Raw genomic sequence first — 20,984 nt, forward strand, 5'->3', positions numbered from 1 at the left:
AGATGCTCTGTAAGTACGAGAGATCTGCAACATCCAAGGGTGCCATTGTGAGGATGCTGGAATGGCAAAAGCCTATGGTCCTCTGTCCTTGGCCCTCTAACCATCAGACTGGATCCATTATCACTCTTCCCACTCCCCATACAAAAAGAAAGGAAAACAAACAAAAACCCTGCCCTCCCCATAGTCTTCCTCACCTAATGAATGGCAACCCCATCTTCCAGCTGGAAGTTATCCTTGACGTCCTTCTCTCTCACATCCCACACTGTATTCTTCCTGAAATCCTACTGGCTCCTATCTCTAAAGTATATCCTCCATTTGACTACATCTCGCCACCTATACCACTACCACTATGGTTCCAGCCATAATATCTCTCAGCTGGACCCAGCAGTCAGAATGGTCTGGTTAAAATATAAGTAAGGTCATGCCCTTCCTTCAATGATGCGCCATCTCACCTGGCATAAAGCCAAAGTTCTTACAGTGACCACAAAGCCCTTGGGATCTAGCACCCGGGTAGTTTTCTCATCTCTTCCTTTCTTTGCTATGTTCCAGCCACACTTACTCCCCCTATAATGCTTCTGCAATGGGGTAATTTTATTGCTGTATCCTCAACCCAGAACTCTTCTCTCACGTGTCCACATTGTTCTCTTCCTCATGTCCTTCAAGTCTTTGTCACTTTCTTGGAGAGGCCTTTGCTGGCCCCTACCCCCATTCCCCATTTCCTACTTAATTTTTCCCCACAAAGTTTTCCACTTTCTAAGCAACATAAATCTGTTTATTAATGAATTGCCTGTCTTCCCCTACTATTCCGTAGGCACCACAAGAATAGACAATTCTGTCTGTTTTGTTCATTGTTGTATTCCCAACATCCAGGACATATCCTGGTATATAGGAGACACTCAATAAATATTTGCTGACTAAATTAACTGGGTACCATAACCTTCCAGGAACTCTCTGTTATGAACAATAGCTCCAGGCTTACCACTGTACAAGATTTTTATACAGGTCAATTGAAGGACCCTGCTTATACTCAAGAACTTTAGCTCTTCCACCATTTACCCAGCTCCTTGTAGCAGTTCTTCTTTCAAATACTTTCTTATCACTAAAAGCCAACAAGTAAAGAATGACTTTCTTATATCAAATACCAAAGAGCTGGTAATTCTCAAACTATCTTAAATAAAATAAATAAAATACTAGCAACACAATGATCACCATCACCACCTCCTCATCTTTCCCTATAAAGTAATTAGTATACACTTAGTGACACTCCAGCCTGTTAAAACAATAGTTTTTTCTTGGTTTTAAACTATCCAGTCTCTAAGGAAATACATAGTCAAAAAAAACTTGGTTTCCAACCTAGCTACCTGATGGATAATCATGGACACAATTCATAATGCAATAATAGAAGGAAAATAAGCAGAACATCCCACCCAAAACAGACCCCTAACACAAACCCAAAGTCCCAAGAGGGATAAATAGTCACAAGGAGTTGAGTTCCAATAAACACTTAGGAGGCAGCATAAAGGAGTCAAAACCAGGCCAAGGCAGATAATAAAAAATATATTTACAGCCTCCCCCTCCCCAGCCCCGAGGATCTGGGGGAAGGTGCAGATGTGTTGGACATCCTCACCTGCGCTGGTGTTGATGTTGTCACAAACATTGAGACTGGCGGTTTGATGTGCTGAGCCCTCGAGCATGAGACTTGCCCTTATGAAGCTCATTAGCACAAAGGAGAGTCTAAACTTGCATGTAATGGTGCCTAAGAGTCTCCCCCTGAGTACCTCTTTGTTGCTCAGATGTGGCCCTCTCTCTCTCTAACTGAGCCATCTCGACAGGTGAACTCGCTGCCCTCCCCCCTACGTGGGACCCGACTCCCAGGGGTGTAAATCTCCCTGGCAATGCAGAATATGACTCCTGGGGATGAATGTGGACCGAGCATCATGGGACTGAGAGTATCTTCTTGACCAAAAGGGGGATGTAAAATGAGACGAAATAGTTTCAGTGGCTGAGAGATTTCAAATGGAGTCGAGAGATCACTCTGGTGGACATTCTTACACACTATATAGATAACACCTCTTAGGTTTTAATGTAATGGAATAGCTAGAAGTAAATACCTGAAACTACCAAACTCCAACCCAGCAGTCTGGACTCCTGAAGACTATTATATAATAATGTAGATTACAAGGGGTGACAGTGTGATTGTGAAGACCTTGTGGATCACACCCCCTTTATCTAGTGTATGGATGACTAGAAAAATGAGGATAAAAACTAAAGGACAAATGGGGTGGGATGGGGGGATGATTTGGGTGTTCTTTTTTCATTTTTATTTTTTAGTCTTGTTCTGGTTCTTTCTGATGTAAGGAAAATGTTCAGAGATAGACTGTGGTGATGAATGAGTAACTATGTTATCATACTGTGGACAGTGGATTGTATACCATGGATGACTGTATGGTGTGTGAATGTATTTCAATAAAACTGAATTTAATTAAAAAAATAAATAAATAAATACAGAATTATCCTTCCAAAAAAAAAACCAGGCCAAGGGAATGAATAACTTTTATATCAGTATAATCTACAGCAACCTGGATTTAGCTGGTATCTCTATAGGTTTTCCCCAGAATTCTGCTCATGAGAATTCCTTTATGAGAATTAGGATGGTGGGCTTGGGATTATCCCAGCAGGATTTTTAGGGCAAAGGCTGTTATACCTCTCCTAGACAAGAGAGGGAACCCACAGTCCTGAATCAGGTTTTGACCAAACCTTTGTGCCTCAGGCTCCAAGAGCAAAAATTATCATCTTTGAGTTAGAAAATCCCACCTCCTTTCAGCAGTGGAAGAGGTTTTCTGGTATTACATGTTGGAATGCTGAAAATATTTTCTCATAGGTATATATCCAAATAATGTCACTTAATAATTGTACAGTGACATAACTTTTAAAAACACTAGTTCTTATCTTGGGACTTACCCTTATGAAGCTCATTATTGCAAAGGAGAGGCTAAACCTGCTTATAATTGTGCCTAACAGTCTCCGCCTGAGTGCCTCTTAGTTGCTCAGATGTGGCCCTCTCTCTCTAGCTGAGCCAACTTGGTAGGTGAACTCGCTGTCCCCTCCACCAAGTGGGACCTGGGTCTCAGGGGTGTAACTCTCCCTGGTAATGCAGGGTATGACTCCAGGGGATGAATCTGCACCTGGCATCATGGGACTGAGAACATCTCCTTGACCAAAAGGAGGATGTGAAATGAAATGAAATAAAGCTTCAGTGGCTAAGACATTTCAAATGGAGTCGAAAGGTCACTCTGGTGGGCATTCTTATGCACTATATAGATAACCCTTTTTAGGTTTTAATGAATTGGAATAGCTAGATGTAAATACCTGAAACTACCAAATCCAACCCAGTAGATGTGACTCTTAAAGGCAATTGTATAAAAATGTAGCTTACAAGGGGTGACAGTGTGATTGTGAAAACCTTATGGATTGTACTCCCTTTATCCAGTGTATGGATGGATGAGTAGAAAAACGGGGACAAAAACTAAATGAAAAATAGGGTGGGATGGGGGGGATGGTTTGGGTGTTCTTTTTTTAATTTTTTATTCATATTCTTATTCTTTCCGGTGTTAGGAAAATGTTCAAAAATAGATTGGGGTGGGAGACAGAAGAAGATGGCAGCATAGAGAGGAGTGGAAGCTAGTTTGTCCCCCTGGAACAACTAATAAATAACCAGAGAAGACAAGTAAATAATCTGGAATAATTGTGGGGGGACAAACGTGACTGTCCACTCATCATACACCAACCTGAATTGGGAGAAATGCCTGAGATCGCAGCATAAAATCTGTAAGTAAAAACATCAGATCCAAGCCGGGAGCCCCCTTTCCCCAGAGGCTGAACTGCAAAGCCTCATGGTGCTAGAGAGCAGCACTCTCCCAGCAAATGAATATAGCTTAGCTGAGCTCCAACTGGGGTTTTAATTAACAAGCTTGGACTGCTCAATACAAGGTATGAATCCCCAACAAGCAGACAGAGGCTTTTGGTGAAGACTGAGTTTGGAGAGCCAGAGGGTGGCCGCGAACTGGCCTGAAGGGGGCTTTCTGTCTCTTTTTTAGCTCAGTGGAGAAAGCCTCAGCCATTTTCCGTTCCTAGTGCTCTGACCCAGACAAAGGTGGAGAAAGCACAGGCAGAGAGACAATTCATATGCTAATGACCTCTCCCTAGGGGGGTATCTTCCCTAAGAGGAAAGAGGTGGGGCACAGCTCTACTACCTGCCCTCCATTCAGAATCGGACCCCAGAGCCTGGGGGAAAACAGCCACGGGCCACACCTCCTTACACCAGTCTGGAGTTACAGGCTGATGGGTGCCACCTGCTGGGTGGAAAAGCACAGTGACTTTAGGCCTCACAGGCTGTACCGATCTTCTAAGACACATGCTCAGGGAGATGTGATACTATTGCCTTCTTCTAAGATCTGAGCCCGTTTCTGGTCTGGGAAAACCTGATTGGGGTAACCAAGGAAACCAGATGCCTAGAGAACAGAAAACTACAACCTACACTAAGAAAAACGAAGTTATGGCCCTGTCAAAGGAACAAACTTACACTTCAACTGAGATACAGGACTTGAAACAACTAATGCTAAATCAATTCAAAAAGTTTAGGGAAGATATGGCAAAAGAGATGAAGCATATAATGAAAACACTGGGCATGCATAAGGTAGAAATCGAAAGTTTGAAAAAACAACTGGCAGAACCTATGGAAATGAAAGGCACGACACAAGAGATGACAGACACAATGGAAACATACAACAGCAGATCTTAAGAAGCAGAAGAAAACACTCAGGAACTGGAGAACAAGGCATCTGAAAGCCTACACACAAAAGAACAGATAGAGAAAAGAATGGAAAAATTTGAGCAACATCTCCAGGAACTTAAGGACAAAATGAAATATAGGAATGTACATGTCATGGGTGTCCCAGAAGGAGAAGAGAAGGGAAAATGGGCAGAAGCAATAATAGAGAAAATAATCAATGAAAATTTCCCATCTCTTATTAAAGACATAAAATTAGTGATCCAAGAAGCACAGCGAACCCCAAACAGAATAGATCTGAATAGGCCTAAGCCAAGGCACTTAATAATCAGATTATCAAACATCAAAGATAAAGAGAATCCTGAAAACAGCAAGAGAAAAGTGATCTATCCTATACAAAGGAAGCTTGGTAAGACTGTGTGGATTTCTCAATAGAAACCATGGAAGCAAGAAGGAAGTGGAGTGATATATATAAGATACTTAAAGAGAAAAACCACCAACCAAGAATCCTATGTCCAGCAAAACTGTCCTTCGAATATGAGGGAGAGCTTAAAATATTCTCTGACAGACAATGACAGGGTTTGTGAAGAAGATACCTGCTCTACAGAAAACACTAAAGGAAGCACTATGAACAGAAAGGCAAAGACAGGAGTGAGAGGTTTGGAAAACAATTTTAGGAGATAGTAGCACAGCAATGTAAGTACACTGAACAAAGATGACTGTGAGTATGGTTGAAAGAGGAAGGTTAGGAGCATATGGGACATCAGAACGAAATAGGTAAAGTAAAGACTGGGACTGTATAACTCAGTGGAACCTAGAGTGCTCAACAATTGTGATAAAAGGTACAAATATGTTTTTACATGAGGTAGAACAAATGAATGTCAACATTGCAAGGTGTTAAAAATAGGGTGGGATTGGGGGGAAAATACAATTGATGCAAAGTAGAGAGTATAATTACAGAAACATTGTATTATGTTTCCTTTAATATAACAAAGGCAATATACCAAAGCTAAATGTATATGGCAGGGGGGCGGAACCTAGGGGAAGGGTATGGGACTCCTGGCATTGCTTTCTAGCTGTCATGCTTGGTTTTTTCCTCTCTCTCTCTTTCTTTTTCCTTTTTCTTTTTTCCCTCTACCTTCTTTGACTCTCCCTCCTTCTTTGTGGAAGAAATGGAGATGTCCTTATATAGATAGTGGCAATGGTGTTGAATACATAAATACATGACTATAAAGGGAACCAACGATTGTTTACTTAGGATGGAATGTATGGTGTGTGAACAAAACCGTCTTAAAAGAAATGGGTTGATGAAGAAAACTTGAGGGCATTATACTGAGTGAAATAAGACAGACACGTAAGGACAAATATTGCAGGGTCTTACTGATGTGAACTAATTATAATATGTAAACTCATAGACATGAAATATAAGTTACCAGGATATAGAGTGAGGCTAAAAAATGGGGAGGAGTTGCTTACTATAAGCAGAATGTTCAACTAGGGTGAACTTAAACATTTGGAAATGGACAGAGGTGATGGTAGCACATTGTGAGAGTAACTAACAGTGCTGAATGGTGTGTGAAGGTGGCGGAAAGGGGAAGCTCAGAGTCACGTGTGTCACCAAAAGGAAAGTTGGAGGTTAAAAGATGGGAATGTATAAAACAGTGAACCTTGTGGTGGGCAATGTCTGTGATTAACTGTGCAAATATTAGAAATCCCTCTTGTGAACTATAACAAAGGTATGACACTAGAACTAGAAGTTAATAATAGAGGGGCATATAGGAAAAAAATGCATATACCTATTGCAAACTATATACTGTAGTTAGTAGTATTTTAACATTCTTTCATCAACCGTGACAAATATACCATAACAAAACTATGAATCAATAACGGAGGGGTGGTGGTTAGAGGTATGGGAGGATTTGAGTTTCTTTTTTTTGTCTTTATTTCTTTTCTGGAGTAATGAAAATGTTCTAAAAGTTGAAAAAAAATTAATTGTGTTGATGGATGCACAGCTGTATGATGGTACCATGGGCAATTGATTGTATACTTGGGATCTTTGGATAACTGTATGGTTTATGAACAATCTCAATAAAAAAAATAGATTGGGGTGATGAACACACAGCTATATGATGGTACTGTGAACAGCTGATGGTACACCGTGGATGATTGTGGTACATGAATATATCGCGATAAATCTGGATTAAAAAAAACACTAGTTCTATCAATATATTTATGTGTGTGTACAGATATTCATGTATGTGTGTGTATATACATGTGTGTGTGTGTGTATGTATGGATGCATGTAACTCAATATATTTTTAATAGCACATGGGGGCTGCCAAAAGCTACCACTACACATAACATTGCCTCCATAGGAAAATGTGTTAAATGCATTCCAACTACCATAAAACAGACAAACATTTGGTGTCTAGAGGTGAAGACTGCATTTAATTGGTACACGCCAACCCAGCTGAGGTGTGACTTGTGACATGCCAGGCACATTTAAAACGACACTGCACTGGGCTGGGCAGAATGTACATTAGAGAGGAATTCAACAATATGAAATGTGTCTTTACTCAGTTTCCATGTAAAATGCTATCACTGCCATCCTGGGGCTTTCATTTGTTTCTGAGCATCTCTTACATACATAACACACATCGATCATCGCATTAAACAGATAGTCTGAATTGGGACTAGTGAGCGCAGGGGGCATACCTCTCTCCCCATCAGAATTCTGACAGGAGGAGGGTGTGTTTGGGGGATGCTGTCCACCACCTCCTCCCTCCCTCTACCACCCCTCACAGCTGGGCTGATATTGACCTGCCACAGACGTTTTAGAGAGGCCTAGGGGGAAACACAATTTTCAAGATGATCTTCAGATTACCCCTGCTAGAAGCTGATGAAATTCCAGAGCATGGAAAAAAACAGAACAAAGCAAACTTCACAGGAATCTTTCAAATATGATCCTACCACAAATAGGAGAGGCTCAGCAGACACACGCACAAGAAAAAATCATAATATTCAGTGGGTTCAGCAAAATGTGTCTTTAAGATACTCTGCCAACACAGATGAGAGTCCCTTAACCTGATCTGTGATTATCAGAGGCATCTTGGGAGAAGAGATGAACCCAAGTTGAGGCTCTGATGGATAAGAAGTGGGCCAAGAATAGCAGCAGAATGGTCAGGACAAGGAAGTGGGGAATGGCAAGAAATAAGACAAGAGATAAAGTCAGGACTACTGCTAAAGAGTTTGGATTTTATGCTGAGAAACAAAACCCATAGCTGTAAAGCAAATGCAAGATGGATGGAGAAGTAGCTAGAGGACAATTTAAGATCAAAGGAAGTTTTGTTTTTTTGTCATTAGGGTTGAGAGACCACTTGTGTGCTGAAGGGGAACAGAATGAGACACTCAAAGAGCAGGAGCAGGAAGTCTCTGGAGAGGGGTAGGACCCAGAGACCAGGCAGAAGAATGAGCCTTGAGCAGGAGGAGGGGCTCCTGCTCTACCGGGCTGAGAAGGAATGAAGCTGAGCTGGCTGGGGGTGCCACAATTCAGACTCTCCCTGGATAACACCTACTGACTGTCAGGTAAAGAAATGCATTCAGGGACTTTCTCTCTAGAAATATTCCCTGGGCCAGATTTGAAATTTTCCCTCCTAAGAAATGATTACCAGAAAGTCTGAAACACCACACAAGAGGAAGCTCTCAAGGAGCACAGACTCAATTTCTACATTATTCAATCCTTGCTGATCCCGAGGGTCAGGTGTCATAGCTGATATCTGATGCTCAAGTATCACCTGTATCTTTCTACAGTCCATATTTGGATGGCCTTTTCTGTTTAGCAAAGTAAATTTCTACAAAAAAAGAAAAAGGGGGATGGTTGAAAAATGAAAATTGGACTTTTCTTGAGATCTTTGATATCAAAGCAAACTTACATGTCCACCTTCTCAAGAGAAGGGAATTGTTCATAGCACCGGGCTACTAGTTATACTCAAAGGAGGAAATTTACCAAACAGTAATAAATTGTAACTGTGACAGAGTTCCTCAAGGGTCCAGGGTATATAGTTGATCTAAAATTGAATAAAGTTAGAGATTACTGATATCTTTTTTACATTTTGTTTTGAAAATTTGAGGATTAATATTTAATTCTTAATTACACACCTGAATTTTAAATTGAATTACAAACTTCAATTTTTTGATAAAAATTCACTACTACTCTTAAATAAAGATATACTCTGATAAAGATAAGCAATCTGTTCCCACACCTGCAACAAGCTTAGTCTATAAACAATGGAAATTTTGGAACAATTAAGTGTTTCCCTGGCAGAGAGGGTCATGATAATAACAAAGTAAGACCAGCTGATGTCATACTATTTTTAAATAAACAACTTAAAGTGATAAATGGAAATTTTCTTCACCTATGATCCTATTGCAAAACTCATGCCAATTTCCATGATAAAAATTTTTTTTTGGAAAACATTTAAAAACAAATTTGTTTATCCATGCAATATTTCTTCCACTCCAATGGACAGGAAATGAAAATCTAGTTAGGAGAAGCCAGTAGTACAAATGTAGATTTGGATGCAGGAGTGGCAGACTTGAATTGTTCTCAGTCAGAGGGTGTTAACCGAGCACTATTTCATAAATCAATGCCAGTGGATTTCTCACAATGTTTATACATGTCAGATGGAAAAGGAGAAGTAAGGCAAGATAAGGAAAATAAAGGGAATGGGGTGGGGGGTTGCTGTTGGTGGTGGTATTATATATAGGGTGTTAATGGGAGACAGGGGACAGGGACCTGAAGTTTGGGAGTGATCACCGTATCGCTATTTAAATATGTGACTGAGAGACGGCACATTGGGAGTGAGCAGAAAGAGAAGTCTGAGGACTGAGTTTTGGGACACTGCAGTGTTTAGAGGTCAGGAAGATGAGGAACAAGCAAAAGGAAAAGCCAGGGAGATGGGAGAAGACGTAAGTGATGGGGTCTCTGAAGTCGACTGAAGAAATTGCTTTAAGAAGGGCATGATCAATTGTGTCAAATGCTGCTATGTCAAGTGAGATGAAGACTGAAAATCATCTATTGCTGTAGGCAAGATGGAGATGGAGGCCTCTTGTAATCTTGACAAGAGTACTTTCAGTGAAGGCATAGTATTGGAAGCTGCTTGGTGGATGTAGGAGGAAATAGGAGGAAGTAGAGAAAGCGAGGAGTTTTGCTGAAAAAGGGAACAGAGAAATTGGTCACTGGCTGGAGAGGGATGTGGAGAAACTAGCACATGCTGACAGGAACAGTCCAGTAGAGAGGAAAAAGCTGATGATGCAGCGAAGAGGGAAGACTGCAGGAATGTGGTCCTTGAGTAGGGGTGCAGGGAGGGGACTAAGGCCCAATATGAGCAGGGGCCTTCAATAGAAATGGACCATTCACCCGCTGTTTGCAGGAGGAAGGCTGCAATCCACCAGGACACAGGCAGTAGGTTGACAGTTTTGATGAAGGAAATAGGATGCTTTTTTTCCTTTCAATTAAATAAAAAGTGGAAAAAAAAAAAAAAAAAAGGAAGGGGAAAGAAGTTGTGATATGATCTCCTAAGAAACTGAATTAACTAAAGAAATGATTAAGACTGCTGAACAGCATTGAAGACTCACTTAGGGTTAGAGGTCATGAATATATAATGACGGTGATCATCTTCATTTTATGAAGATGCCACCTACCTTTAAAATCTGACATGACAAGGGGGGTAGTCCATGGCCTGGGATGGCTGAAGACAAAGGAAATACAGTACCCAGCAACTGGGCCAAGGGAGAGAGATTTAGAACTAAAAGCCTGAGTAAGTGTAGGATCAATAAGAATAAGAGAACCTGTAAACCTAAGATGAGAGTGCAAGTCTTCACAGAGGAAGGGGTTTTATGAAACCTGGAGCCTGTTGTGCTCACCCTGACTCCTCCGAGTAGTGCTGAATTGCACCCACACCTAGATGACTCAGATGTAATCCAAGAATCCTATTTAGAGAGGTTAATAAGCCAAGGCAAGGAGGGAACTGAAAGAAAGGAAAGGGCATTCTTCCTTGTCCAGTCTCACTCTCCACTAGTTAAGCTTTCTGTGGAAAATAATAGTATTTGGGGACACCAAGAGACTGAAAATAATCATAAATCTTTCCTTTTTATATGGCCTTGGGTTGGTTTGGGTACATAGTGATGGAATCAAAATGTCAAGTAACAAAGACAAGTCCAAACATCATTCATTCATAGAAGACAGTTTGCAACAAATGCTTTCCTTCTCCCTCCCTACACCATTTCTCCCATAGCAATACTCTTATTGTCTGCTCCTCTACTTTTCCATATTCAGCTTGAGAAATACACATATATTATCAGTGTTTCTTCAGGTACTTTTTTTATGGCATGCGTGCACACACACACACACGCATGACCAGGATGGGACAATAGGTCTCATTTTGTATATGCACTTTTATAAATAAACCTGACTTCCTGAAACTTCCAAGGGTTTTGTTTCCTTCATATACTTTTTTTTTAGTTCTCCTTATCTGTACCTTGTCGCCCCTATTATGCCTATATTTCTCAGTTCACAGCATGAGGCAATCAAAACACTCTGCTGAATGCACATTACAAAGGGAAAAAATATGGTCCACAGATTGCTTTTAGTTAATAACTTACTTAAATGCAGTAAAATTCACTCTTGGTCAGTGTTTGTTGTTGTTTTTGCCATCCCAATAGGAATGTACTAGCTCACTGTAGCTTCAATTTGTGTTTACCTAATGACTAACGATGCTGAGCATCTTTTCATCTGCTTGTCTGCCATCAAGATAAATCCTTGTTGAAGAGTCTGTTCAAAACTTCTGTCCATTTTCATCAGGTTGTTTTCTTGTTACTGAGTTTTGAGAATCCTTTATATATTCTGGATACAAATCCTTCATCAGATTCATGTTTGCAAATATTTTCTCCTAGTCTTTTGCTTGTCTTTTTTTTTTATAATTCAGTTTTATTGAGATATATTTGCATACCATACAATTATCCATGGTGTACAATCAACTGTTCACAGTACCATCTTACAGTTGTGCATTCATCACCCCAATCTATTTTTGAACATTTTCCTTACACAGAAAGAATCAGAATAAGAATAAAAAATAAAAATAAAAAAAGAACATCCAAATCACCCCCCCAATCCCATCCTATTTTTCATTTCGGTTTTGTCCTCATTTTTCTACTCAGTCATCCATACACTGGATAAAGGGAGTGTGATCCACAAGGTTTTCACAGTCATACGGTCACCCCTTGTAAACTACCTTGTTACACAATCGTCTTCAAGAGTCAAGGCAATTGGATTGGAGTTTGGTGGTTTCAGATATTTACTTCTAGCTATTCCAATATATCAAAACCTAAAAAGTGTTATTTATATAGTGTGTAAGAACATCCAACAGAATGACTTCTCGACTCCATTTGAAATCTCTCAGCCACTGAAGATTTAATTTCGTTTCATTTCGCATCACCCTTTTGGTCAAGATGATGTTCTCAATCCCAAGATGGCAGGTCCAGATTCATCCCTGGGAGTCATATCCTGCTTTGCCAGGGAGACTTATACCCTTGGGAGTCAGGTCCCATGTAGGGGGGAGGGCAGTGAGATCACCCACAAAGGTAGCTTAGTTAGAGAGAGAGGGCCACATCTGAGCAACAAAGAGGCATTCAGGAGGAGGCTCTTAGGCACAATTATAAGCAGGGTTAGTCTCTCCTTCATAGCTTCATAGCGGCCAGCCCCAAGACAGAGGGCTCAGCATATCAGTTGCTTGTCTTTTGATTCTTTTAACAGGGTGCTAATAATGGTTTTTAACTTTCATGTACAATTAAATTTTTTTTCTTGTATAGATCATGCTATTGGTGTATTATTTAATATTTGCCTAATTTCCAAACAGAACAAAGCAAAGACACAGATGTTCTACCTTTTCTCCCTGGACTTTTATAGTTTTAGGCTTTTCATTTAGGTTTATGATCCATTTTGAGATCATTTTTGTATAACTACAAGGTAAGGGTCATGGCTCATTTTTATGCATACAGATGAACAATAGTTTCAGCACCAATCGTTGAAAACCTATCCTTTCCCTGTTGAATTAGCATTGCACCTTTGTCAAAAAAATCAATTGACCTTACATATAGGGCTCTATTTCTCAACCCTCTGTTCTGTTCCATTGATCAATGTGTCTATGCTTTCACTCAGAGCGTTGGTGACAAATGGGTGTCTTTTTCTAGGCCCTCAGCTCCCTGCCCCTTATCCTCCTCTAAAAATTAAGAGGAGCAAATTCAATTATCTTGGAAGTCCCTTCCAGATATAAATGCTTACGAAGCCAAATTTGTGGAATTTCCTGAAGTGTCAGCCAAGTGCCGATAAGTACCATGCTTGATAAAATCATCTTTATATCAAGTTAATATTAGTGTGGGTTCTTTATGTATTATTTTGGGACTTTGATTTAATTAACTTTCCCTTTTGCTGTCATTTAATAGAGCTCTTTCTGTGTGGCTAGCTTTATGGATCAATGGTTTTCAACCTCAGCGTGCATTACTATCACCTTTAGAGCTTTACCAAAAAATATCTATAACTACTCCTGATCTCTCCCTCCCTATTCACATGCAGTAGATTTCGGATGATACTGCTATATACATTTTTTAAATTTTTAAAAAATTCCTTTATTTATCAAATAAAAAAACATTTCCAAACAAAACAAAGCAAAGCAATGGGAAAAACAAATATCCTGAAATAAGTTCATTCCTTCCAATATATTCCTACCATAACAAAAGAAAATTAACGAATCCTAGTCACACCTTGGCATTCCATCTATATTTTTAAAAGGCATCACAGGGTTGAGAACCACTGCCATAAAGGTCATTTCCCACTTTGCCTTTTGCCTTCAATTCACTTTGCTGCCACCGAGTTCAGAGACCTGTCATGGACTAACTCACTGGCTGTGGGCTGTGTGCCTTTGGCAAGTTACATAACCTGCCTCACCTCATTCTGTAAAATCTGTAAAATCATCTTTAAAACCAGGATAACAAAAGTAACTTCATAGGGTTTTTGTGAGCATTCAACAAATCTTTCTATGTAATATGCTCACAATAGTGCCTGGTGTAGGGTAAGTCTTACATAAGATGAATTGTTATTGTTATTGTTTTATTGTTGTTGTCACCACCACCATGGCAGCTGAGGCCAAGCAACTAGTCCAGTGATTCCCCATTTTTTTCAAGTAGGGGGACTCCTTTAACATAAAAACATACCACAATCCCATGGACCCTGCACGTGTTGATTATGCAAATGCATAAAGACAAAAATATTACCATGGATTCAAGTAACAACTTAAAATGTATTTCATTCATGTCAGCAACAACTATATGCAGTTGACAGTTGAAAAATAACACACATGTATGAGACACCCTCTTTTATGCAACGTAAAGATAACGCCTGGATCCTCTATGGATTGGGAGAGCCCCTGCGGTCACTTTGAGCCCCAGCCCCAGCCTCAGACTCTGAAGGACCCCAGCTGTGACCCACTGCTCCAGCCACACCCATCAGTCTTCCTGTCTTCAGGCCCTACACACTGTTCCCTCCACCTCAAGTGCCTTTCCACATCTGTCTCTGGTGCACAGAATCATGGATGCTGTGAAATTCATCTTAGCTGATTGAACTGAGCTTTCCCTAGAGTTTATTGCTAAGGAATCTGAGTATTAGCACACTGTCCAATTAATTACACTGTTCAATAACAATAACAATGAACAGGTATGATATTTTTAAAAATATCCTTCAATTTTGCTTCCCTTTTAAGCAGTAAGATAAACCCTTTCTCCTATATGATAGCCTCCTTTAATCCTTGGCCATGTGACTATGATACAGAGGAAATGGAACACCTGGGGCCAGCCTCTTATACCTGGACACAATGGGGGAAGTTAAAGAGAAGCTCATTCCTTCTGGTCCTGAGGGAAGAAAAAAGGAGACACTGGCAGGCAGGCCAGGGTTCTTCAGGAGGTGGTTAAAAGCACTGAGGATTTCTGCTTGAGGGCCCCAAGGCACCTCACAGACAACCCCTACCACAACCCAAAGATGGACATGTCGAAGGAACCAGAAGGTGCAGCGTAGTTAGAGGAAGGGTCTGAGCTCTGCTCTCCAAGCCACCCTTTGTGCCATGTGGTGTGGACAGTCTCGGGCATCCACATGCCTCCATCTCCCCATCCCCCAGCGTGACCCTGGGTTGGAATTGGGAAAGGTGAGGATGGGAAGTTAGCGAGAGGGGGCTCTTTCCGCAGAGGTCAAGTGGTTGAACGAGATCCCTACGGGAGCCATCACAGACCTTAGGAGGGTCAGCAATGCCAGCAGGCATCCAGGAGGAACAGACTGGCCAGCGAGGAGCAGCAGGCACTGGAAGGTCACTGGGCACTGGTCAAGCTAAGAGAAACAGACTGAAGCCACACCAGCCCCAGACCCACAGCAGATACCAATGGAATACCAAGACCAGTTACATCTTTGGGATCAACAGAGAGCTGACTGCCCATCCACTGGACAAGACCAGACAGGATGAGGACAGGATGGCCTAATCGGATAGCCTCCCACGTCCTCCTCTGCAGGGGTCAGGAGGATCACACACCCAGAGGCCAGAGTAGGGAGGGGGCACAGAGAGACTAAACTCTTTCACTAAAATATGCTAGACAATTAACTAGAGGGACTTTTAAAATTACTGCATCAGAATAATTTCACTGGTTTAGATTAAAATTGTGGGCTTTCTTTTCCTTTTTTCTGGCTACGCAGTGGTTTAGAAGCTCACATAAAAACATAACTGTACCAGTTTGTATACATTATGTCCCCCAGAAAAAGCCATGTTCTTTAATGCAGTCTTGTGGGCACAGACATATTAGTGGGGATTAAGTTGGAATATTTGGATTAGGCTGTTTCCATGGAGATGCACCCCACCCAACTATGGGTGATAACTCTGATTGGATAGTTTCCATGGAGGTGTTGGCCCCACCTATTCAGCATGGGCCTTGATTAGTTTACTAGAGCACTATATAAGCTCAGACAGAAGGAGTGAGCTTGCTACAGCCAAGAGGGACACTCTGAAGAATGCACAAGAGCTGAGAGAGGAGCTGCAGCTTACAGAGACATTTTGCAGGCAGCCTTTGAGAGCAGACTTTTGCCCTGGAGAAGCTAAGAGAGGACAAACACCCCAAGAGCAACTGAAAGTGACATTTTGGAGAGAAGCTGAAGCCTAGAGAGGAATATCCTGGGAGAAAGCCATTCTGAAACCAGAACTCTGGAGCAGACGCCAGCCACATGCCTTCCCAGCTAACAGAGGTTTTCCAGATACCAGTGGCCTTTCTCCAGTGAAGGTACCCTTTGTTGATGCCTTACCTTGGACACTTTATGGCCTTAAGACTGTAACTGTGTAACCAAATAAACCCCCTTTTATAAAATCCTATCCATTTCTGGTGTTTTAGATTCCGGCAACATTAGCAATCGGAATAATAACCCTTAGAGAAAAACAAAGAAGGTACATTTTTCTTCACACATCTGAGTGTAGCATGAGTTAAATTTTAGCAACCCACTACATCTTTTAAAATAATAGCATAAATGTTAACTGCCGTGTACTTGGTAGAATTTAGTTTTATGTATTGAAAGGTCTTGGACTTGGTCTATTTGGAGTGCTTACCACTCCCACCCAGGCAAGCTGGGAGCCTCTTTAATGGCAGTTGAACTGAAATAGTCAAGCTTCCTCACAGCCTAAATTTTCAGACTAGTTAGTGTTAAAGGGAAATATCTTGCTAGTCCTAAAGGAATTATTAGGCTGCATTCTCTTGACTGTCATATAAGTCATCATTCCTCACTGCTCCTCCCTACCCCCATAAAAAAGAGGAATTAGAAAAAGTACATTCTAGGTGACTTGATTTGGCTTTTGGTCTGAATGAAATACCATGACTTCTTTTTTATGCCCCAAAAATAGAACCATGGACAACTGACTCACTCATATCTTTCAGATTATCTACTCATTTTGGGTATACAAGTTATTTTGTACAGAAGAGGAATTTTTTTTCTAGCCTAGAAATGTGAAGAAACTTCATTTCCCCTCCTCCTTTAAACCTTCTTTTTTTAAATAAGAACTCCCCCCCCCCCCTTTTCTTTTTTCTTAGTCTTTTTACAATGCATTTGTGCGGAGCAGAATTGTATTTACATAGAGACATTAAGTACTTTGCTTGCATTGTTTTAAAGAGACTTAGAGAAAAGATAGCAAATTAGAGAGAGTTAATGTGGAACTGTACAGGCAGACCACAGACAAATCTTTGTGGGCTTCAGATATCAAAAAGGTTATTAAAAGAAGCACAGGATCGTGTTTTCACCTCGTGAATGGACAATGTTGGTTAATGAATCATGAGGACTTCAGAAGGCATTTCGGTAGGACGGAAAAGAGTGAAGCAGCACAGGACTAAAAATGATATAGTAGAAAGGAAATTTTTTTGATACAAACATCAAGAGAAGTAAGTTACCAAAAGCAAAATCAGTGTGTGCTGGAGACATCATGGAAGTTTTGTGTTCGAGGTAGGACTTGGGCTCCTCCTTGAGGGATGGGTAAAATTTGAATAGACAAGTCAAAAAAAGGCAGAGGAAAAAGCCAGCACATCTCACTGGCATAGAGTAAATAGGTGGAAGTTGGGGCTCGACAGAATGAAGTGTGCAGGATTAGAGCAGGAGATAAGATGGGATCACAGGTATCAGACCTCAGGAACAAGTGTGATGACACAATTGAAAGACAACATCCCTGGGCATCTTTTCTCTGACCATAATTTATCCTCAGTCTGGATAATCTTCAGCTTGGCTCTCAAAAATCTGACCAAAAACATTCTACTATAGCTAAGAAGTTTGCTTACAACTCCAGTATGGGGAAAAAAGTATTCTCTTTCTCCAGAAAGATTTTAAGTAGTTGTGTAATTTCACCTTTTAATATTTAGTACTTACAATATGTGGAGGCAGGTCCATAGCTCCTGGGTGAAAACTTTCACGTAGGAGTCAGCTACCCCTCCCGTGTGTACATGTTCCCACAGATGGAACAAACCTGCTGATAAGCATGGCATGCTACAGTGATTCTCAGCTGCAGAGCCTTTGCATTCAAGTTCATAATAATGAGTGTGAGAAAAGACGGCAAGTAATCTGGAACGAATCTGGCATGCCTGTGGGATTGCACATGCCACCCCATCTTGCATGCAGGACAGGAAAATGGTCAGGAAGAGGCTGCTGGACAATGTCAGTCCCACCGTCACAGCAAGTCACAGCCACCTCTAGTGTAAAAGCATGCCACTCTTTCTTAGAAAGCTTTCAAAGTTTATTGAAATGCTCCTTGGCTTTTCTCAGGATACTTCTGACCTATATTAAGAGCATAGCACACTAAAGAACATTTTCATTCCTCAGACTAACTGAGTGATGCATTATATTTGAATTTTGCTTTATCATTGCAAGGTCCTCTATAAACAGTGGGGGCAGGTGGGGTGGAGAAATCCATAACCATCTCACAACTCAGTCTAACACTTTTATAGCTTCTGTTTATAACTTCTCAGAAGGGGCAGGTAGAATGAGCCCTATATCTCCTGGGGGAGTCTTGCAGGTGTTATCGGCATGAGTGTTAGAGCCAGACAGACACGGATTCAAACCCTAATACTCCATTCACCATCTGTGTGACCTTGGCCCAGTTACCTGGCCTCTGTGCCTCAGTTTTCTCACTTACAAAATAGGGATAATAATAGTATCTCTCTTATAGCATTCATCTGAAGTTGCAACAATGAATATTTTAACATTCAGCACAGAACCTGACATAAAATACTTTCTCTACAATCAATCTTTCTATTAGCATAGTGCCTTATTAATATTCTGACACTTATATTCTTTTCCTAATAATAGCTTGTCTTGATTATTCAGTATTAATTGCCATTTTTAAACTATGAAGAGTAACTTATCTTTGTTATGGTCATAGCAGTCTACTTGCTTACCTTTGAGATGCGGTCTATACCACTGGCCCTGCTAATCTCACAAAACTGAAACAATCAACAGTTACGTGAAAGCATTCTGAAAACTGAAGATTTTATATATGCATAAAATTATTGACTGAAAATGTAGTCTGCAACTCATAATACTGAAGTAAGCTTGTCACTATCACTGTGGATAAAGAAAGGCATGTCAGAATTGCCATATCATGTCTCAGATCCTGTTCCCAAATCTTCCCTAATTAATACATTTTATTCACATGGTGATTCAGTATCTTCATGTGATAATGATTCATGTGTTTTAATTGGCCAAATGTTGCTTCTATTTATTTTTAAAAATGTCTGTTGAGATAATATGAAAAGAAAGTCACGACTAGGGTATTGGATAAGATGTGAGTTATTACTTAATTCCAACTTGAGCCAAATCATATGTTTATTCCTATTTTAGATCATCTACTCATATAGCGATGATAAATCAGAAGCAGAATTGTACAGATGGTGGGGCACTGACTTCTGGGATTTGAATCCCAGTTCAGTCCTTTATTAGCTGTGTTTAATTTTCAGCAGCCTACTTTACCTTTCTGAACTTGTACCTGGAAAATGGGAATAGTACAACTACTTCTTTTTTGTCCACATTTTGGGACTCCTTTATTAGATTTGCCTTATAAACAATTTAGGCATACAAGACAAACATTCTGCAAGATTTTGCAAAGAAAACTAGGAGAGGCAGGCTTCCCCAGTACGATATAATACAATGCATCTTGATGACAGAGGCTAAAGGGCCCCACCTCCTAAGAACCCTTAGAATTTGGGAAAAGTTGGCAGACTCAATCCCCCAAGTCCAGGCTCTCACTCAAAGGTTAATTTCTTTACTGGTGTCATGGGGGTATCTTAATTTTCTATTAACAACTACCTCTTAAACGAGACAGTGGACCAGACAGGAAAGAGCATGGCCCCGGCACACAAAAGTGTTCTCTAAGTGAGAACAATGCAACAATCAAAAAAAAGGAGCATCTACTTACAGTTCACAGATGCCAGCTCTAGAAGGGATGAGAGGCACAAGTTGCAGCAAAAGTTTGACACCATTTTGCCATTCTTCTTCTCTTTCAAATTCACAGTACAGGTAACTACATTCATCAGATGAAAACTGGTAGAAAACATAGGTATCTTGAAAGTATAGATGCTGGTCCACTGTTGGAAACAAAAAAAGGTAGTGATCACTATTTTTTGTTTTGTTTTAAATTTTTTATTGTGGTAACATACATACAACTAAAAATTTCCCTTTTTACCTACTTTCAAGTGTACAATTCAATGGTATTAATTATATTCACAATGTTGTATTACCATCACACCATCCATTACCAAAACTTTTCCATCACCCAAAACAGGAACTCTGTACCCATGAAGCAATAATCCCCCAACACCCTGCACCCCTGCAGTCACCTATAATCTACCTTTTGTTTCTATGAGTTTGAATATTCTGCATATTTCATGTAAGTGAAATCAAATCAATATTTGTCTTTTTGTGTCTGCCTTACTTCACGCAACATGATGTATTAAGGTTCATCCATGTTGTCACGTGTATCATAATTTCATTCCTTTTTACAGCGAATAATATTCTATTGTATGTATTGACCACATTTTGCTTTCTATTTATAGGTTGATGGACACGTGGGGTGCTTCCGGTTTTGGGTTATTGTGAATAATGCCACTATGAACATCAGTATGCAAATATCTGTCAGAGTCCCTGTATATATTTAGAAGGGGGACTGCTGAGGGCTATGGCAATTTTATGTTTGACTTTCTGAGGAACCAGCCAACTCTTTTCCACCGCACCCAAACCATTTTATTGATCAGTTTTTAAAAGTATATTAGTTAGGGAGTCATAAACCAAATAATAAATTGAAAGCCCTAATAATTATTAGGGAAAAGCCAGGGGTAGGACTATAATTATGCATTCTAAGCCCATTTATGTTCACAATCCCATTATATCAAAAAGGAGTTAGTGGGCAATTTTTATTACTTGTGCTTTGGCCAGCACATTCATAGGCATTTTATAATATTTTCTGCTTCAGGGACACGTGAATACAAAATCAACAGTAATTCAAAGAGGTGGTGAGAAATATTTTTATGACCAAAAGCACACTAAAATATTTTATTAGTTGAGTGGTACTTACATATAACA

At 40.3% G+C, this 20,984-nt stretch overlaps 1 protein-coding gene across 5 annotated transcripts in view; it reads right to left on the bottom strand.

The window, feature by feature from the left end:
* The window catches only part of RAPGEF5 (Rap guanine nucleotide exchange factor 5), a 271,773-nt gene that overhangs the window by 189,364 nt on the left and 61,425 nt on the right, over window positions 1–20,984 (bottom strand). For all 5 annotated transcript variants that reach the window (XM_037836879.1, XM_037836878.1, XM_037836876.1 and 2 more), the window contains exon 5: window positions 19,822–19,990. In XM_037836879.1, coding sequence (XP_037692807.1) covers window positions 19,822–19,990 — 169 coding nt within the window. The remainder of the gene's footprint in view (window positions 1–19,821; window positions 19,991–20,984) is intronic.

The sequence above is a fragment of the Choloepus didactylus genome, chromosome 5, assembly GCF_015220235.1.
Source record: "Choloepus didactylus isolate mChoDid1 chromosome 5, mChoDid1.pri, whole genome shotgun sequence".
Classification (NCBI taxonomy): domain Eukaryota; kingdom Metazoa; phylum Chordata; class Mammalia; order Pilosa; family Megalonychidae; genus Choloepus; species Choloepus didactylus.